Source organism: Heptranchias perlo, chromosome 30, assembly GCF_035084215.1.
Source record: "Heptranchias perlo isolate sHepPer1 chromosome 30, sHepPer1.hap1, whole genome shotgun sequence".
NCBI classification, from domain to species: Eukaryota; Metazoa; Chordata; class Chondrichthyes; order Hexanchiformes; family Hexanchidae; genus Heptranchias; species Heptranchias perlo.
In genome coordinates this window covers 3,790,438-3,811,843 of record NC_090354.1, presented here as the reverse complement: position 1 = coordinate 3,811,843, position 21,406 = coordinate 3,790,438, and the positions used below count along the sequence as shown (strand labels likewise).

At 45.1% G+C, this 21,406-nt stretch overlaps 1 protein-coding gene across 2 annotated transcripts; it reads right to left on the bottom strand.

Annotated features, from left to right (window-relative positions):
* Positions 1–792: 792 nt before the first annotated feature.
* Positions 793–6,468, bottom strand: atp5mc1 (ATP synthase membrane subunit c locus 1). Of its 2 annotated transcripts, none has more exons than XM_067968752.1 (5): positions 6,392–6,468; positions 5,025–5,074; positions 4,454–4,531; positions 2,025–2,212; positions 793–1,081 (listed from the first exon to the last, which is right to left on the bottom strand). In XM_067968752.1, exons 2-5 carry the CDS (start codon positions 5,064–5,066, stop codon positions 967–969), a joined length of 423 nt encoding a protein of 140 aa, XP_067824853.1. In that variant the 5' UTR covers positions 5,067–5,074; positions 6,392–6,468; the 3' UTR covers positions 793–966. The 2 variants fall into 2 exon arrangements, with proteins under 2 accessions (XP_067824853.1, XP_067824854.1); XM_067968753.1 differs by having other exon boundaries at positions 6,441–6,464.
* Positions 6,469–21,406: the final 14,938 nt, after the last annotated feature.

Sequence of the window (21,406 nt, the reverse complement as noted above, 5' to 3'; positions counted from 1 at the left end):
TACTGGGCTTAAAGGGGGTGCAGTGCAGATTCACCAGGACAATGCTGGGGCTAAAAGGCCAAGTCACAGACTAGACTTGTATTCTAGAGTATAGAAGATTAAGTGATGATCTAATTGAGATATTTAAGGTCATTAAAGGATTTGATAGGGTAGATAGAAACTATTTCCTCTGGTGGGGGAGTCCAGAACAAGGGGGCATAACCTTAAAATTAGTCCAAATCCATTCAGGGGTGATGTCAGGAAGCACTTCTTTACACAAAGGGGAGTGGGAATCTGGAACTCCCCCCAAAAAAGCTGTTGAGGCTGGGGGTCAATTGAAAATTTAAAAACAGATGGGTGGATTTTTGTTAGGCAAGGGTATTAAGGGTCACAGAACCCTTAAGATACAGATCAGCCATGCTCTAATTGAATGGCCTACTCCTGTTCCTATGTCTGCAGAGTCTTTATGGAATAGTGTGCCATACCATTCCAAGTGAACAGGTAGCCGGCAATGACTAGGATTCGATGACTGTAGACCCAGTGCTGGTGCTGTAACGGATCACAGCACTGCAGAGAAACCTGGTCCAAGTATTACAAGCAGAGCCTCACTTGGTTGCAGACAAACTTTGGTACCGCTACAGCAGTGGCTGGCACGGGGCAGAATGCAAAAAGCAATCCCTGGTGTATTAATCCTCTGCCCCCACCTGCTTATGTACAGCTGCATCAAGCTAATGGTCCCAGCTCCATATAAACCCCCTCCCCGCATCACTCCTGGACTGGAAATCCAGCTCCTTTGAATGAAACACACAAGACTCACGTTTAACCGTTTTATTCAGACAGCGACCCGGTTAGACTAAATCAAAGAGTTCTTACACAATTGGATTGGGAAAAAAAATCCCATTTGAATACGTAGTGGTGGCAGAAAGGCCACCACCACACAATAATTTATTCTTCCCCCAATCGTCTTCCAGTTTCTCCCACGGGAATTTACATGGCAAACAGGATCAGGAAGGCAACCATCAGACAGAAGAGACCCATGGCCTCAGACAGGGCAAATCCCAGGATTGCGTAGGAGAAAAGCTGCTGTTTCAGGGAAGGGTTCCTGCAGAATAGACCAAGAGAAAAAACACACGCACACGTTTGAAAACAATTTCACTTTCTCTGGCTAAATTACTGGCTGGCAGCAAACTCCCAACAGCACAGTGCGTCTGGTGGAGCTCACATGCTACAGGCAGAGTCAGTTTTGTACTGTTGGAGGCAGAGCTGCAGCTGCTCTATACTCGAGTCATAAAACACTTGCACGCTCACTAAGCAGTACGGGTGACCTCTGCACCTCTATGAAACAGTCTCTCCCTCTCACCCTCCCCAATGCAGTTGCTTAATGCTGATGAATTCAGTGCTCTCCTCCCCCTCCCATTTCAAGCACCCAGCATCAGGCGCGAGCACTCCCAGGTACAACTACAATTAGCTCCTCCTACTCTGCCCCAACCTTGGGTTTCATGCCCCAGCCAAGGGACCAGTGCAACATTTGCACTCAGCCAAATTCACACGGGACCCTCGCAACCAAAGGAATTTCAATCCCATCGATTTGGACTGGAGTTGAGGCAAAAGGCGAAAGGTGAAACCCCCACACACACACACCTCACAGGGTTGATCTGACACAGATGGCTGGTCTCTAAGCTCAGCCCACACACTGGGCAGCTGTACTAATACAATGGAGTTTCCCAACCCCCCATTACACATGGACAGGTCTATAGTGAAGGATTCACCAGGAGACTTCAAAAAGCCCCCTTTGATCAATTTAAGAAGAATTTAGTTATACATTTAAGGGGAAGCTAGATAAGTACAGGAGGGAGAAAGGAGTAGAAGTGTATGCTGATAGGCTGAGATGAAGTAGGGTGGGAGGAGGCTCATGTGCAGCATAAACACTAGCATAGATCTGTTGGGCCAAATGGCCTATTTGAGCTGTAAAATTCTATACAATTTGGTGGAACAAAACCAGATAAAAAGGCAAAACCCATGACCAAATCCACAAGGACCATTACCTGGCGTAGCCAATGATCAAGCTGCCGAATACCGTCCCAATACCAGCACCAGAGCCGGCCACTCCCACAGTAGCAGCACCAGCACCGATGAACTTAGCGGCAGTGTCGATGTCCCTGGAGGTGACGCTGGTCTGGAAGTCCCGCCGTATTCCCGCCAGTGCATTCCCCGGTGCAGGGAGTAGCTGTGCCTAAAGGAACAAAGGGAGACAAGAGTTAAAAGGGCCGCCACAACTTCCAAAATATAAAACTATTCCTTTCAGGTTTTGTCCCGAGTCCGGAGTGTTTTTTGTGGGGGGGGTTTGTTGGCTGGTTCGCAAATCCTACCACTTGAAGCAGCTGCCAGAAACGCACCCCATCTGCAGTGAGTTAGCTCTTGGTAGGGGACCTTGCGTCTAGGGGGTATTCCTGGGCTACGGAGAAAGGGGGAAATCAGGGTCCTGCACCTGATCGTTAACCAGTGACCCCTGCTGTCAAGTGCACATTCAGCAAGGCTGGAATCAATGCAGGGATATGCAGCACCCCATGACAAAATAGCCTGAGGCTCATCTGGGAACTGTATCCTGGCACAAGACTGGAGAGTTGGGGGGGAAAAAAGAATGGATGGAGGGGAACAGTGAAACACAGGAAGAGTGGGCCATTTATCCCTTTGAGACTGTTCCGCCATTCAGTTAGATCATGGCTGATCTGTACCTCAACTCCATTCACCCACCTTAGCTCCATATCCCTCGATACCCAACAAAAACCTATCGATCTCAGTCTTTAAAATTTTAATTGATCCATAGCTTTTTGGGGGAGCAAGTTCCAGATTTCTACTACCCTTTGTGTGAGAAAGTGTTTCCTGATTTCACTCCTAAATGGCCTAGCTCTAATTTTAAGATTGTGCCCCTTGGTTCTAGATTCCCTCACCAGAGGAACTAGTTTCTCCATATGTATCCTGTCAAATCCCATTATCATTTTAAGTACCTCGATTAGATCACCCCTCAATTTTCTATACTTAAGGGAATACAACCCAAGTTTATGTAACCTGTCCTCAATTTATCCCTTTGAAGACCGGGTATCTCAGGTATCCAGGTGAGACCACACCTGGAGAACTGCGTAGTTTTGGTCTCCTTACCCAAGGAAGGATATACTTGCCTTGGAGACAGTGCCACAAACATTCACTAGATTGATTCCTGGGATGAGAGTGTTGTCCCATGAGGAGAGATCAAGTAGAATGGGCCTATACTCTCTGGAGTTTAGAAGAATGAGGGGTGATCTCATTGAAACATAAGCTTCTGTGGGGGCTTGACAGGGTAGGTGCTGAGAGATTGTTTCCCCTGGATAGAGAGTCTAGAACTAGGGGGCATAGTCACAGGTTAAGGGGTCGGCCATTTAAGACTAAGATGAGGAGGAATTTCTTTGCTCAGAGGGTTATGAATCTTTGGAATTCTCTACCCCAGAGGGCTGTGGATGCTGAGTCGTTGAAAATATTCAAGGCTAAGATAGATAGATTTTTGGACTCTGCGGGAATCAAAGAATATGGAGATTGGGCGGGAAAGTGGAGTTGAGGCCAAAGATCAGCCATGATCTTACTGAATGGCGGAGCAGGCTCACGGGGCTGTAATCCTATTCCTGCTCTTATTTCTTATGTATCATTCTGGTGAATATGCATTGCACCCCCTCCAAGGAACAGAAATAATTAAGAATGGGACACAAGCAGGAGGGGAGAAGATTAGGAATAAAGTGCAGTTGGTTTGTGAAAGGAGACAGACGGCTTTGCTCACCTCTACACAAGCACTGGTTACGAAATCTGTTTGGAACAGCTCTAGTTACAGGCCAGAGTCTGAGCTGTGCAGACACTCCATTCAAGCCGATGAGCAAAAGCAATATTTGGGTGTGGGGGAGGGGGGAGACTGCTGCCATATCAAACCAGTTACTGTTCACATCATCGCTAGCTTGCTTTAAGCAGCACTTTCACAAGGTCAGGTACAGGAGGAAGCACAATCTGTACTGCAAGCGAACAAGTTGGGGGAAGAGGAGAAATCTGTTCCGTCACCTCATTCCTGACCCTTAAAATGTTTTAGCCATGTTACTTATTTGAGCACTAGACCGAGAGTTGGGGCAATGTTTAATGACAGTGGTAATCGAGCAGTGAGCTGGATCACTAATATACTACACAGAGCTGGTTAATAGCCCATAATGGGGAAAAAACAAACCACATGCCATTCTTGTATGACATCCAGAAGTAACATTGACAACTGGCCCAGACTGCCCATTCCACATGTGAAGGGTGACTTTCTTCCCAGAAACCTGCAGAGTCTGATTTGCAGCTGGTACACTCGGTGACTGGACACTTAGCCAGCTCATCGAGCAGCACGTGGCACTCCACAATTCAATGACTTGATTGATGCACAGAGATGGCACCATGAGAAATTTCAAAAAGTTCTTACTTGTTCGCTTCTGATCTCTGGTCTGTTGAAGACAGAGGCCGACATTGGCCGAAGGAATGTCCTCGAAGTGCTGCGAACCTGGAAGACAAGTCAAAAGCGTTTCACCGTCTCGGCCCAACAGCCCATGTTCCGCACCAGCAGCACACGTCCTGTGCCCCAAAGCTCACCCCTCGCCCAACAGCACGAGTCCCAGCTCACAAATTTATTTTTACAAAATACTTTGCACACGTCCATTAGCACAGAACACCCATTCATCATTTTCAAAACCCCAATACATTATATTCAAAATCACTATCAACTGCAGTTGGTTTAATTAACTCCTAACCATTAGGCCTCTCAAATCTCTAACCAGTAAAAGCAATACTGGACGACACAGTCTGGAGAGGGGAGACACCGCTAATATTTATAGCGCAAAGTACACTTTCCCCTTAAGCTCTGCATAAAGACAATGACAAAGTAACATACTATTATGCTCGTGAAGCACTGCTACAGAAGTAGCTTCATTTCTTCAAACAAAATGAACAGAGACAAGGGCATAGTGTCTGATAGTCCTTTCTTCAAACATACTCACCACAGCAGGACAGGAGACAAACTTAGCACAAGCATACATCATGGTTATACCTTTTAGAAAGAAGGGAAGAATAAAATTAATTCTATTTAGACCACTTTAAACAGGACTACAAATCTAATCTGCACACTACCTGGTTAGAACTAGTTATTGGAAAGCTCCAATTACAAAGATTAACCTGACCAAGCATCTTGCACAGTGGTTTGAACTACAACCTGCAGTCAGAGATCCAGGAGCTTAATATTTTTTCCAAGATCAGAGATAATAAAACAGGAGCATTTAACCCATAGTCACCAGGGAACCCATGAACACTCATCAAAGCAAAATCAAGAGATGAACCCCCGTGTATCATTGAGGACATTGTAGCACTAGAATTCCCTGCAGCTGCTAGTACCCCAGGGTGCACAGCAACTACACGACTTGAGTTTATTACTGAAACCTAAATGCTTACTGGACAACACATTACTGGTCAGAATAACCCTTTCTGCAGTCTGGAGGTCAAAACACAATACTGAAGCCATTAAATGAAAGCAGCACAAAGTAATGCACAACCACTTTAGAGTTTAAGAGCAATACCGTTGTACTAAAGGTACAGGGCAGTCAGACAGCAATCGGTTGGCTTCAGAAACCCTTGCATGTTCTACAAAGTCTGCACTAAACCAACATTAATCGACAGAGGTCAATGTTCAGAGAGTCCATCACACAGCAATAAGCCTGTAAGGAAAATGTCACCAAATGCAAGTCAAGAGCAATGGATTTAAACCCACTGCAGTAAAACGCGGGACCGGGACATTCAATCATTTGTAGAATGCTTTAGCTCCAATTCTAGACAAATCAACAGAGGTCAACCCCATTATTACAATAGCTCATGGCACAAAAAATAATTAATACAAAAATAACCCCCGGTGTTTTATATAAAGATTCCCATGTTGGAAAATGCAAAGACGCGGAGATGGGAATGGGGAATCCTCGCACAGGGAGAGGCGCCAAACCCAACACTCGCAATTGGAGGTCAACACCCAACCCCAACCCAATGGCGGCGGGAGCGCGCATCGAATGGGCGGCGGGAGCGCGCATCGAATAGGCGGGCGGAGGCGAGTGCGGGAGGCCTGGAGGGTAACCCGGGCCCGGAGGGTAGCCCGGGCCTTGTGAGGCTTTAACCAGGCCGCCCTCCGGCTCCCAGGCCCACGGGCCCAATGAGTGACTGGAGGTCACGGGCCTCTCCCAGGGCGCTGCCAATGACCGGAGTCCCGGGAGCGCGGGCCTCACCGGGGAGGAGGGAGGGAGGGAGCGGGCGGGCGGTGCACTAACGCCCGATGGGAGAGGGAGAGGCCGAGGCCCCCGAGCCGGGCGGCGGCGCTGCTTGTTACCCGGTGGCGGTCTCCTCAGTCTCGGTCCCCAATGGCGCCGCTCGCTCACCTTCTCCTTTAAGTCACCTCGCCCCGCCCCCTTGCGTCCCCGCTCCTCATTGGTCCGCCCGCACCGGAAATCGCCGCCGCCTCCGCTGATTGGTTATCCTTCCCGATTGGCATTCCAACTGTCCAATCGTAGCGCCGCTAACGAGCGTGCCGGATTGCTGGTCAAGAGAAAACCTCCGTGTGCTGGCGGCGCTGCACCTCCTGGTGGCTGGGAGGACCAGTGCGGCTGGTCGTTAGCAGCAATCTCCCTTCGACCATTCAGCATTCTTGACCGCACTGTCAAGGTGACCTCATTGCAAACAGTGAGTGACAAGCTCACTAAGGCTCACTAAGAATGATACAGCCCGTGAGAAGGCCATTCGGCCCATCATGCCTGTGCCAGCTCTTTGAAAGAGCTATCCAATTGGTCCCACTCCCCCCTGCTCTTTCCCCATAACCCTGCAAATTTTCCCCTTCAAGTATTTATCCAATTTCCTTTTGAAAGTTATTATTGAATCTGCTTCCACCGCCCTTTCAGGCAGCGCATTCCAGATCATTGCAACTCACTGCGTAAAAAAAAATCTTATCTCCCCTCTGGTTCTTTTGCCAATTACCTTAAATCTGTGTCCTCTGGTTACCAACCCTTCTGCCACTGGAAACAGTTTCTCCTTATTTACTCTATCACAACCCTTCAATAAACTTTGAGCCATTATATCAGGATTATTATTCTTGCAGCTCTCCTGATGGTTTTGTTGGTTAAGCTAGTGAGTAGCTCAGGCTCACAGTCCAAGAATGTCCTCAGTTCAATACCTGGTCTGCGCTGAGTTAGTTGGTCTCAGTTGGGGTTGCTGATAGCAGTTGGGATGCGGGAGGGGAAAGGCAGCCAGGAGGCCAGCTCCTGATCATTGTCCAGTGAGTCCTGCTGGTAAGCATGCATGAATCAAAGTTTGGTGAGGACTGGATTGAGGCCCGACTGCGATAGCCCCCACAGTCAAATTGCTTGTTGACACTCACTGTCTGGGCTTAGAAACAAGGAATAGCTACTTGGTTGAACTACCAGTGAGCTTCTGGCACCCATGGAGGTTTCCAACAGCAGCGGGAAATTTCTTCAGGAGAGAAGGAGCTGAGAAAAGGGGAGAAAATTACTAAAAAAAAAACCCCTGTTAATGTTGCGATGTAGACAGGATCGAGCGAGAATGTCGAGGAGTGTCAACAGTTGACATTTGACATGATATCGCCTGCCATCCCAAAAAAGGGTCCAAAAGCAGAATAAAAATCACCCCATAAACAACACAGGATATAAATAACAGATACATTGAAGGATCTGAAGGCTATAATCTTCTCTCGGAATTTAGATGAGAGTAGTAAATCCTGCTCTCATGGTTAATGAAATCATCTGATGAGATTACTGCCTTTTAATCATTCCCTGCTGATTTCTTCTCTGCTTCTTCAGTGATGTACAAATTGGGGCTTTATAGTGTAAAAGTGCCAGAGACCCAGTGTGGTGTAGTAATAAGGTCAGTTCTAAACTTGGGCAATCAGTGAACCTCAGCTATGATATTCTATGCTGTCATCCTTTAGCTGTGAAAGTGAAGGGGACAGCTATAGGAACAAATTATTGTCCTAATTCCTGCTCTCCTGACGACTCAGGCCCGGTCGTTAAGATTGGCCGGCCTCACGTCCCCCGGACTCCCCGGTGTCCCCGCACTGTACCCATCCCCTGGGGCCACTGTGAAAGGGTGGGGAGCTGGTTGGGGTACAATGTCTGTGAGCTGGGTCTGGAGAGGACGAGTGAAGTATCAATCGTGAAGTTTAAAATCATAGAATCAGAATAAAACAGAAGGCGGCCATTCGGCCCATCAAGCCTGTGGAGCTCTTTGTAAGAGCAATCTATTTAGTCCCATTTCCCTGCTCTTTCCCCATAGCCCTGCAAATTTTTTCCTTTCAAATATTTATCCTCTTCCTTTTTGAAAGCCATGATTTAATTTTCATCCACCATCCTTTCAGGCAGCGCATTCCAGATCATAACAACTCGTTGCGTAAAAAAGTTTTTCCTCATGTCGCCTTTGGTTCTTTTGCCAATCACCTTAAATCTGTATTCTCTGGTTCTCGACCCTTCCGCCAATGGGAACAATTGCTCTTTATTTACTTTATTTAAATCCGCCATGATTTTAAACACTTCTATCAAATCTCCTCTCAACCTTCTCTGGTCTAAGGAGAACAACCCCGGCTTCTCCAGTCTATCCACGTAACTGAAGTCCCTCATACTTGGAACCATTCCAGTAAATCTTTTCTGCCCCCTCTCCAAGGCCTTCACATCCTCCCTAAAGTGCAGAGGAACAGAGAGATCTGGGGGTATATGTGCACAAATCGTTGAAGGTGGCAGGGCAGGTTGAGAAAGCAGTTAAAAAAGCATACAGGATCCTGGGATTTATAAATAGAGGCATAAAGCAAGGAAGTTATGATGAACCTTTATAAAACACTGGTTCGGCCACAACTGGAGTATTGTGTCCAGTTCGGGGAACCGCACTTTGGGAAAGATGCGAAGGCCTTAGAGAGGGTGCAGAAGAGATTTACTAGAATGATTCCAGGGATGGGGGACTTTAGTTACGTAGATAGACTGGAGAAGTTGGGGTTGTTCTCCTTGGAACAGAGAAAGTTGCGAGGAGATTTGATTGAGGTATTCAAAATCATGAAGGGTCTAGACAGAGTAGATAGAGAGAAACTGTTCCCATTGGCAGAAGGGTCAAGAACCAAAGGATATAGATTTAAGATGATTGGCAAAAGAACCAAAGGTGACATGAGGAAAAACATTTTTACACAGCGAGTGGTTAGGATCTGGAATGCACTGCCCGAGGGGGTGGTGGAGGCAGATTCAATCATGGCCTTCAAAAAGGAACTGGATAAGTACTTCATAGAATCATAGAAGTTACAACATGGAAACAGGCCCTTCGGCCCAACATGTCCATGCCGCCCAGTTTATACCACTAAGCTAGTCCCAATTGCCTGCACTTGGCCCATATCCCTCTATACCCATCTTAATAGAAGAATCATACTTGAAAGGAAAAAGTTTTCAGGGATATGGGGATAGGGCGGGGGAGTGGGACTAGCTGGATTGCTCTTGCATAGAGCCGGCGCGGACTCGATGGGCTGAATGGCCTCCTTCTGTGCTGTAACCTTTCTATGATTCTATGAAATTATGAGACAAGGCCTACACTTGTATGTCTTCGGAGGCCCCAATTATCCTAACACCAGCCTCTGCTGCACTTGCTTGGAAGAATTCTTAGCACTCCATGAGGTATCGTTAAAAAAAATGCCTGGATTTCCCACAATGCAGGGGGAACGCTCAACGTTCACAACAGCCTGACCTCTGCAGTGTCTCCAGATCACTTCCTGTGTAGTTCCTTAACTAACCAGAAGATGCCTCATGTGCTCCGTTAATGTAAAAGCTGCTCAGTCACAATACAAGTCAGGCAAGCTGATGAAGAAAGGTCATACCTCAGAGGGATGCTTGCTCAAAGCGATTGCACAGTTGTGGAGAGGCACTGAAGCACTTACAAGGTCTCAGGGTTTATCACTGGTCCAAACTATTCCTTTCCCCCCCCCCCATTGTATCTGCTCCCGCCTGACACAAGCAGGCACTGGTTCCCTGGGCGTTGGCCTCGCTCTGGTACCTTGCTCAAATGGCCATTCTTTATACGTCAGTCTAAACAGTGTTTCAGTTTTTGGCTATTTGACCATGGGGGGATGTCACAGTTGAACCCAATGCGCTCCCCACCCAAAACCCACAGATACATGTTTCGCAGCAGGAGTCATTGGGGAAGAAACAACGGACAGTTTCTCCCTTCACGAGGCCAGGGCACTGAAACTGGTTGTAATACTCAACCAGTTGCTACCTTGCTGAGTGCAGCAAATTCAGCACCGACAACTCATCTGTAAAAACGCACTAAAGCATGTTTTGTGGAGCAGAAAGGCACAAATGCTAAAGATTGGGCAGTTCACCAAAAAGTTGGTCATTGAGTGGGTCAGCCTCATTTGCTTTAAAGGCTTATGTGGTATTTCATTGGACAGTTTTTTACTTCTGGTAAACCAGCGAACTCTGTTTTATTTGCATCTAGTGCCTCGGTGATACTTTACAAGTCATGAAGGAGTGCGAGAGTGTTCCATAATAGCCTGTTGTTTGATGTGTTCGGAATCACAATCAGGTATAGGGTTCAGATTGGAACATTCTTGCCGTATATAACAAATGATTGTGGGCTTTGATTGATGAGTTGATTGTATTTATGTTTTTAAAGTAGATGTAAGGCAGGGTCCCTGCTCCTGATCACTACACAGAGACTCGTGTCGAAGAGGGTATGTGTGGACATCGGGTGAGGGTGTGATTGGGTTTAACTTTGATCCTGTCCGTTGGTCAAGTGTCCTCTTAACCCTCATTGGTTAGCATGAAGAATGGCCACAGAGAGTGACCAGCACCATGAGACGGGACAACCCTAACCCTAATGCAGCCAAAGCCAATGTCTTCAGGAATGAAGGGGAGTTAATAATAAAATGATGACATTAAGGATCCATCATTGACAATGGAAAATGTGATGCAACAAATCTTCGAAGAGACTTTAACATATATCAATTATTTCCCCCTAAAATTGAAAATCACATCCAAGTGTGAAACGACTCTCAAGGTTAATGTTGGCCGGGAGCCCAGGGGAACGCAGGAGACAAAATCCTAGAATGATTCAATTTCTTCGGTTTAATTATTGACATCAATTCAGGCCTGTATAAATTTAAAATATATTCATTGCTCAGTGAAGCTAACTAGCTGCTCTTCGGCAAATAGCACCATTGAATCTTTTACATCCACCTGACAGGACCTCAGTTTAATGCCTCATCTGAAAGAGAGCATCTCTAACAGTGCAGCACTCCTTCAGTACTGCTCTGGAGTGTCAGCCTGGATTATGGGGCTCAAGTCTCTTGACGTGGGGTTTGAACCCACAATGTTCTGACTCAGAGGTGAGAGGGCTACCCACTGAGCCAAGGCTGACACCTTTGGAATTTTTTTTCACTTTTGAAACCCATGTCCCACGTAATGGTCCCAGGAGAGGCACAGCATGTGTGAGCTGGGTGAAGTCTCAGCATTGGTCAACAATATCGGCCAACTTTAACCCCAGAACAGGACCCCTTTTTGCATAGCAACGTCTGAATGAGATTGACGATTCAGTGTTAATTAATGATGCTCAGTTTTACGCGGTGGACTTGCCTTCACTAGGAACTGAGTTAAAACCATCTGTACCAGGACCCATGCAGTTGGCAGAGAGAAGAAACCTTCATCCCATCAGCTGGGCCTGCATTCAGAATCATAGAATCTTACAGCACAGAAGGAGGCCATTCGTCCCGTCATACCTGTGCTGGCTCTTTGAAAGAGCTGTCCAACATGGTTCCATTCCCAGCAGTTTCCCCATAACCCTGCAAATTAGTCTTCTTCAAGTACATGTCCAATTGCCTTTTGAAAGTTCCCATGGAATCTGCTTCCACCACCCTTCCAGGGAGTGGGTTCTAGATCTTAACGACCCTCAGTGAAAAAAATTCTCCTCATTTCTCCTCTACTTCTTTTGTCAATTATTTGTAACCAAAATCTCACCAGTGAAAGGATAGCATTCCAAGCAACCAACTACTCCACCTAGTCACAAGAACTGGAACCTTGAAATGCTTTGAAAACTTTACTATTGCAAATCTTTTGTTTCTGTTACCAAAACTTCACTCACTTCACTCCCAGTCAACTATTTGGTATTTTGGTTTTTTGGGGGAGAGAGTTCCAGATTTCCACTGCCCTTTGTGTGAAGAAGTGCTTCCTGACATCACCCCTGAACAGCCTGGCTCTAATTTTAAGGTTATGCCCCCTTGTTCTGGACTCCCCCACCAGAGAGAAATAGTTTCTCTCTATCGACCCTATCAAATCCTTTAATCATCTTAAACACCTCAATTAGATCACCCCTTAATCTTCAATACTGAAGGGGATACAAGCCTAGTCTGTGCAACCCATCCTCATAATTTAACAATTTAATAAATATCTTACATTCAAGCAACTTCTTGTGTAGATATTTCACAAAGCCTGTAGTTGAGGTTCAAGTCAATCAAAAACAGAAGGGCTTGTTCCTTACATTTTTTATTCTGTCACAAACCTGTCTTTGACAATACACCTGCACATTACAGGGTACGATAAGTACATTTTTACCATTTGTGGATTTCACTATGGACCAGGGATTTTCACCAACCAATCGTGCTCTTATCTGTGGGTTTGTGATTTTAATTTTGAATGCAGTGTCTCTTTTGTTGACATAGCCTCTAAGCTAAATAAACCCGCTAATGCAGGTCCTGCTTAGTACCGTAATCCCATCCTCAAAGTGACAAACTTGATTTATAAATCCATTTCAAATCTATAGCCATCGCCCTGGTCTGTAAAGGGAAGTTCAGATTTGTCCTATTTTGTCAATATTAGTAGGCGGCAGACCAATCCATCGGGGCCTGTGGATAAAATCCAGGCTCGACGGTCACTTTGCCAGTTGTTCCTTCTCTTTTCTTTCTCTCAGTTCTTCGCAGTTCCAACCAATCAACCAACTCAAGTTACAGTAAGAAGCAGCCTTGGGACTAAGGCTCCAAATCATCCAATGGGATCAAGGCGCTCCTAGCAATTGGCGAGGTCGCACAACAACTCCCTCAAAGTTGTGATAAATTGAATCTCAGCCAACTGCTTTGATCCTTTGCCCAACTCATGACATGCACCAGTGGAACAATTCATTTGACAAGAGGGGAGCAATGTGACATCGCCAATAAAATTCCGGGTAGCAGACCTTTTCAAGACTTAGTTTTACGAGGACAACAAAAACTGAATTGAAAAGGTATGCCATTTGCTTGAAGGATTTACTGCAATGGGATGCCCAGGTCAATTTGAAGATATGATTCCTCTCTCCTGTATACTGCGCATTCACCACTCAGGTACGGCAGGCGAAGAATTACTGGGAGGCTGCACTGAAAGTCTGCAGCTATCTCCGCATTAACTCTTTGAGTAGTGAGTTCCTCTTTCAGATGCCAGACTAGACTATGCTGAACGCTGTTTCATATTTGCAAGAATGAGGGTGTTTATAACTTCACCGATTGAACATTCTGAAGCAGAATTAGAGGAATGCACTGAGTCACATCGTGTTACAATGCATCCCATTTTATAAGGCTGCCATTGGCAGCCATTCAAAAGCAATGTTAGAAAATGAGATCATCGGTATATTTTCTCTGTTAGATACAGAGCCATAAACATCACATTTAAGCTCAGTCAATGTTATAGTGGAAGGTGCTTTTAAAAAAAGTCCCTCCAGCTTTCTCCCCTGTCCTGAAGGTGCGGCCTCAGGTAGGATGCAGTTCCATGTCTGCCATTTTTCCCCCAAGTGGCCTCTCTTTATGTATGGACCTAGACTATGTTACTGGGCTCTGCTGTGATGGAGGATTTGACCAATGAGGAATGCGAGCAACACAGCATAGCTCAGTAACACTTACTAGAAGGGATTCCTTGTCACTGAGTAATAGCAGGAACTGTCATTGATTTTGCCCCTCCATAAAACAGAGGAACCAAGGCCAGTTGTAGCTCCCCTTTCATCACCTTTGGGTACGGGAATGTAGTGGTTATGTGACGGGACTAGTAGTCCAGAGAATGTGAGTTCAAATCATGGCATTTTGAGAATTTTAATTCAGTTTAAAAAAAATATGGAAGTTGGCATCAGTAAAAGTGACCCTGAAACTGTCGGATTGTCATAAAAACCCAACTAGTGTCCTTTAGGAGAGGAACCCTGCCGCCCTTGTCCAGTCTGGGCCTGTGTGTTACTCCAGGCCCACACCAACACGGTTGACTCTAAACTGCCCTCTGAAGTCACTCAGTTGTAGAAAATCTCAAAGAATACCTCACAAGACTGCAGCGGTTCATGAAGAAGGCCCACCACCACCTTCTCAAGGGCAACTAGGGATGGGCAATAAATGCCGGCCTCACCAGCATCCTGAGATTGATGCGGCAAGACCAAAAATAATTTTAGAGAAAAAGATTGACCCTCAAGTTTTCACTGTAAGTGGGCAGTAATTTCATTATAACAGGAGTTTAATCCCATTCAGCTAAAGCGGTAAGTGAATTGGCTGATTGACATTTCCCACTAAAAATGGGACAGTTTGCTGATACGAAACTCATTATAAATAGGTTCCTATAGTAATGTTTCCCCCTGTTTGTATTCTGAATTGGAACCTTTCACAGAATGACTTTCACATGCATGCAGCCATGGCAATGAGTGAAGAAGCTACAGCATCCCATAATCACATTAGCCCCCAGCCCCACCCCCTCTGGGTCTGGGCCTACTTTAATACATAAAGTTAATTAATTTCAAACATAGTTGGCCTCCTGCAATAATATGACTGAGCTGCTTGGCACTGTGGGACGTGGGGATGCTCATTCTGATTGACCACCAGTATTTAAATGCTGCCCTGTGCAGTAATCTCCTCCACTTGTGTCACATCTGTTTCATATATGTCCTAGCTACATCCACGGTGATCTGTTCATCAATTGTACTTAAGTCAGGAGATATCAATGAGAATTCATGGTATTCAAAGATCATTTCCTCCCGACACTAAATATGAGTTTATAGTGGTGAAAGGTTGGGATGTAACTTTTTTTTAAAGCAATAAAAACATATTTCTCCAAGTATGCATTTGCCAATACATTACTCTGTGTCCAGATATGTTGCTGGTATATTAATATATTGCTTCTTCCGGCAAATTGAACTAGTGCAGAAACTGCAGGCAGTTTCTTCCATCAATAGGCATCTGGTTTCCATTGTAAATCACCAACAGTACAACTTCAGTCCAGAGTATCACAGGGGCACAAGGAAAACCTTTTCAGAATATACAGAAATTACATAGAATTACAATGCAGAAACAGGCCATTCGGCACAACTGGTCTATGCCTGCGTTTACGCTCCACACGAGCCTCCTCCCACCCCTCTTCGTCCAACCCTCCCCCGAAGGTAATGACTCGCTCCTGGGGTTCAGTTCCACATGTGATGCAGCACTCCTCTGCCTCACCCACAGTGATGGAGTGGTCATTATTGTGTCAGCCGTGGCTCAGTGGGTAGCACTCTCGCCTCTGAGTCAGAAAGTCGTGGGTTTATGTCCCACTCCAGAGGCTTGAGCACAAAATCTAGGCTGATACTCCCAGCGCAGTACTGAGGGAGTGCTGCACGGTCGGAGGTGCTGTCTTTCAAATGAAATGTTAAACCGAAGCCCCGTCTGCCCTCTCAGGTGGATGTAAAAGATCCCATGGCACTATTTCGAAGACGAGCAGGGGAGTAGGGAAGAACAGGCAAAGGCTATTTGACCTAATAATTCTGTCTCCTTTTGATTGATCTCAACCCCAACTTCCTGCCTCCTCACCAATCCCCTCTTCTCTGGAAGTGTATTTACCCCTCAACCAACACCATTAAAACAAAACAGCTGATCTGGTCATTATCACATTACTGATTGTGGGACCTTGCTGTGCGCAAATTGACTGCTGTGTTTCCTACATTATAACTGTGACTACACTCAAAAGAAAAAACGTCATTGTCTGTAAAGTGATTTGGGACGTACTGAGGCTGTGAAATGCGCTATAAAAATGCAAGTCTTTCTTTTTTTTATGACGCCAGAGGACGCATTTACCCACTGAGCCACCACGGCAGTTCATGAGGTAAAATGTTATTGTACGGTGCTCCCCTACATACCCACCCCATCTACTGACTGTTACCAGTGTTGAATTTTAGCTGCCTAACTCTGGGAAGTAGCAGGGAAAACACAGTTCATGTTGTATATTGAATATTGCAAACCTCCACGCATTATTTTCAATAATTAACAAAATTATAGGTACAATGATGCATGAATAGACTCCTGTCCTTCACGGAGCAAAGTATACATAACAGCATTTGAAGGTTTCTCTTCTTCATTTTCAAAAACACCAAATTTTAACACAATTCACGGCTGCGTAGAGGGTGCTGATAGAAAGTAGCTTGTCCAACGGAAATGTTGAACAATATAGTGATTCCTCACAGGGAAGGCCATCTTGGAACACATATCGGGAATTTGAGCAGGGAGCTCAGTGTGTGATGGGAACACATATCGGGAATTTGGGTGAGTTCTGCTCACCTTGCACGGATCCAGTTATCTGCTCCCTCCCTCGCCCTCCCTCCCCCACCCCCATGCAAAGCCCTGTTATTTAAAACATTTCAGGAACAGGCAAAGGCTATTTGACCTAATAAGTCTGTCTCCTTTTAGTTGATCTCAACCCCAACTTCCTACCTCCTCACCAATCCCCTCTTTCTCTGGAAGTATATGTAGCTGTCGCATGAACCCATTTATAATAATTACTTTAATGACCTTCGCCCCTTCCCTGGTAACTTAATCCATATGTGTTTATTTGTGCGAAATGTTTCCACCTAAATTTCTGATTCACTCCCAATTTTTAAATGATGTCCTTTAGTTTTTGACTCCCTCACCAGTATGAACAATTTCCCTGGATCACTTTTATTAATCCCCTTAGTAATTTTGAAAGCTTTTTCCCCCAATTCTCTAGCCTTTCCTCTCATGTTGGGATTTTTGTCTTCTTAATTTATTTATTGCCCATCCTTAGTTGCCCTGATTTGATACAACCGAGGGGCTTGCTAGACCACATCAGAGGGCAGCTAAGAGTCAACTAAGTTGGTGTGGGACTGGAGTCACACATAATGAACCATTTGGGATTTACAACAATCCAATAGCTTCATGGTCTTTTTATTTTAACTGATACCAGATTTATTTTTAAACTGAATTCAAATTCTCAAACAGCCATGGTGAGATTTCATCTCTTGGTCATTTGTGCCAGCCTCTGGATTACTAGTCTGGTAACATAACCATTACACTCCCGTACCCCATGTCAATCCTACTGTTAAGGGCAGGCTCTGTTGCCTCACCCAAGGTGCCTGGACAAAGAGGAGGACAATCACTCCTGATTGCGATCCAGAAATCTCTGCTGGCAAATGAATACAGAACATCTGTGCATTTAAAAAGTGCTGGGCACTCACAATATAAAAAATATTGGGATGCAATAAATCAAAGTGCTTTTAAAACAATACGAAGATTTTAGCTTTCCAGTCAGTGGTGTCCATAAAACTGAAAGGATGAACTGGAGAATGTTAATTCAGAGGTAACGCTGTTTTACAGACTGATCTGAAACACTGATTGGAAGCAGGGAGATCATTCGAAGGAGAGCTGAATCTGTCCTCACCATCGGCAGCAATCGGAAAATTCACAATAAACACAAACAAATATAAAATAGTTGGAAATTTAAAAAGACTTAGCTTGCTTTAAAAAAGAAAGACTTGCATTTATATAGCATCTTTCATGACCTCAGGACCTCCCAAAGCGCTTTACAGCCAGAAGAACTTTTGAAGTGTAGTCACTGTTGTAATGTAGGAAACGCAGCAGCCAATTTGTGCACAGCAAGATCCCACAATCAGCAATGTGATAATGACCAGATAATCTATTTTAATGATGTTGGTTGAGTGATAATTATTGGCCAGGACACTGGGGAGAACTCCCCTGGTCTTCTTTGAAATAGTGCTATGGGATCTTTTACATCCACCTGAGAGGGCAGACAGGGCCTCGGTTTAATGTCTCATCCGAAAAACGGCAACTCCGAAAGTGCAGCACTCCCTCAGTACTGGCATTGAAGTGTCAGCCCAGATTTTGTGCTCGAGTCTCTGGAGTGGGACTTAAACCCACAACCGTCTGACTCAGGGCGAGAGTACTGCCAGTGACATGGGTCTATTCAAAACATTTCTGATCAAGATTTGCTGATAAAAATTCTTTTCAATCATTAAAAGTACACAGAATTAAATTTCTTGACATATTTAATAGTTTTACTCTCCCCTCTTCTCCTGCTGGGGCATGGACTCTATGCGGCTCAATGCTTCACCCACTGGGCTGTTTTCACCTGTTAGCCCCGAGAGTTAGTACTGAGAGGCTATTTGACCGTGAGACTGTCACAGCCGAGCCCTCTCCCTGTCAACACTCGCCGCCTGTGCTGACGCATGGACACTTGGGGAGGTGTCAGAGGCCTGTGGTACAGAACCCCAGCCTGAGGCAGAACCGCCAGGAGAGGAGGGGAGAAAAGTGGAAGAAAGAAGTTGCTTCCTCTAATGTCGCTAATCTCCTTGGTTTATGTCCCACTTCTAAATGTGCTCATTGATTTGGAACTCATTATATTGACCGTAAACGTACATTTGTGAAGGTCAATAGAATATTGAATCAACAAACTAATCGGTGACCAATTCTGCAAATGCACACACTTTGTACACACATACATACATCAATACGTACATGCACACCAATACATATACATATACGTACATAAATACATATACACACACACATACGCACACTTACATAAATATGTACACACACAAATACATACACACATCGCAGTGAGAAATACACACAAACAGACAGAATCAGACACATACACCCACATAAACAGACACATACAGACAGACACACACACGTACACATAAATAAACACACAGACAGATACATACACGTACACAAACAAACATATACGCACACACACACAAATAGACAAACACATCTTAGCCAAATGAAAAAATAAATCAAGAAAGACATCTACATATTTACTCTGCCTGTGTAACTCAGTGGAGGGCCAGTAAGACCTAAGGCGCTGGTTTCAGTTTCCTGTCCTGGTTGTCAATCAGCACAACACCAAGGCAACATTAAAATTTCATCTGACTTTATTGGCTGCAGTGTCTGATGAGCTGTTTATAGGCCCATATTTAAAGGGACATCTCGCCCCTGTAAAGTTCCCAGGAAAGGCTTTTTCCTACTGTTGATTAGCACTCGTCGTTTACTGTGAGAAATGTCGCTGCATCATTCAAGGTGATTGCCTGCCCCGAAATGACGATGATTTACTGGCTGTGGGATTGTTTCCTACGATTCTATCTCGGAAATGTTTCCTTCTTCCTGGTTCACAAGTGCAGATGACGGAGGCTGTTCGGCCCGTCTATCACATTCTTCCACAGAACATAGACTACCCTTCCCCCCACCACCCAGATCACAACATTTAACTTGAATGATTCCAGAGGTTTTGCTTTTATCGCTTTATTCTGAAAGTGATTCCAGGTATTAATCACTCTTCCTGACATCGGCCCTGAACTTGTCTTTTACCAGTTTGTACCTATGTTGCCTTATCCAGCAGGTTTAACTTGAAATGGTGCTCAGGATTCATTTTCTATTCCACTTAGGATCTCTGATACCTCCAAGGCTCCCACTCAGTTGCCTCCTTTCAAGGACAAAGAATCCAAGTTTTTCTAACCTTTCCTCATAACTCAATCCCCTAACACTAGGGATCAGCCTCTTGGTCTTTCTCTGCACCAATTCCAGGGCTCGGATCTATAATTTGTTCCTTGTTCCTGGCACTATTCTTGAACAAAGTGGGCAGGTAGCTGTCCTGCTTTCAGTCAGAATACATAACAAGTGACCCCCAAAACAACAATCAATAGTTGATCCAGTGAGTACCTGTATGTCCACATGCATGTGTGTGTTTAAATGCATTTGCACAAGTGCACGTGTGCATGCTTGGACATGTGTGCACGCGTGTGTACATGCATACTTGTGTGCACGCGTGTGTACATGCATACTTGTGTGCACACGTGTGTACATGCATACTTGTGTGCACACGCTGTACATGCATACTTGTGTGCACATCTCCTTATCTGGCTCAGTGTCAATATTTGACTGATAACGCTCCTGTGAAGCACCTTGGGATGTTTTACCACTTTAAAGGCGCTATATAAATGCAAGTTGTGGTTGTTGATAAATCCACTGACACTCACTGCCTGGGCTCACACACGAGGAGTGGTAACTTGGACGAGGTATCAGAGGACCGGCAATGTGTATGGGACTATAGGTTCAGCGCTCCAGACACACACACTCGGGGACTTCCACATCTCGGTCCGTGATTATCCATTAAGTTTTAATGGATAGAAAGTCACAAGTGTCCCGTGCGCCATTTCCGGCGTGTACCGAAGTGAAAAGTCACCCCCCCCCAGGGCCAGCATGCTCCAATGCCTTTAGGAGATGAGGGAATGGAAGCTGTTTTGCCTTGTTAACAGCCTGCAGTATTTTTCTAACAAAGGAAATGATAACACGTGAAAGTCTCCCACACTATTTACAGTTGGAGACTGTAATCTGAATTTATTACACCGGTTTACGAACAGCCTGGTTATCACAAAAAGAACATTCTAGAAATGTGGCGAGTGATAGTTAAAAAACACATTCTGTGTTGTAACTGGCTCTTACAGACCATCAAAGAGTTTTTATCTAAATCTCACTTTGCATCAAGTGGAAAGGGGCATCAAAAGGTCAAAGATTAACGACAGGAACTCGTTATGAATACAAGGACAAAATGAGAACTCAGTTCTTCGACAGAACACACCCTTAGATCACAGGAAGTGCACTGTCCTTCAAGAAGCCTCTTGCTCCGGAGGACTCTCTTTCATGTAGTGTCTCTAGACCGGGTACATTAGCAATGGTGGCCTTTCCTGTCTCACTCAGCCCACTACAGAGCAGGAAGCTGTTATGTGGGAGAGGGAGGAAAATGAGCTAATGTCCAAAAGATCCAAAGTTGTTACAGATAACAGGATCAATTCTCTCTCACTCATAGTTGATGGGAGAATGTAGTTGTGCCAATGCCAATCCCATAGGCTACAACCACAGAAGTACATGTTCAGTGATCATGAACACGGTTTGAAGTGTTATGGTAAACAGATTCTGTTTAATCTCCAGGCGCTTGATATAAAGACACAGATAGTGAAGTAGGTGGTTCGATGCATCTTGGCTTCAACACAGTGAGGACGTAGGGAGAAGGAAGATTGTGTAGGCCAG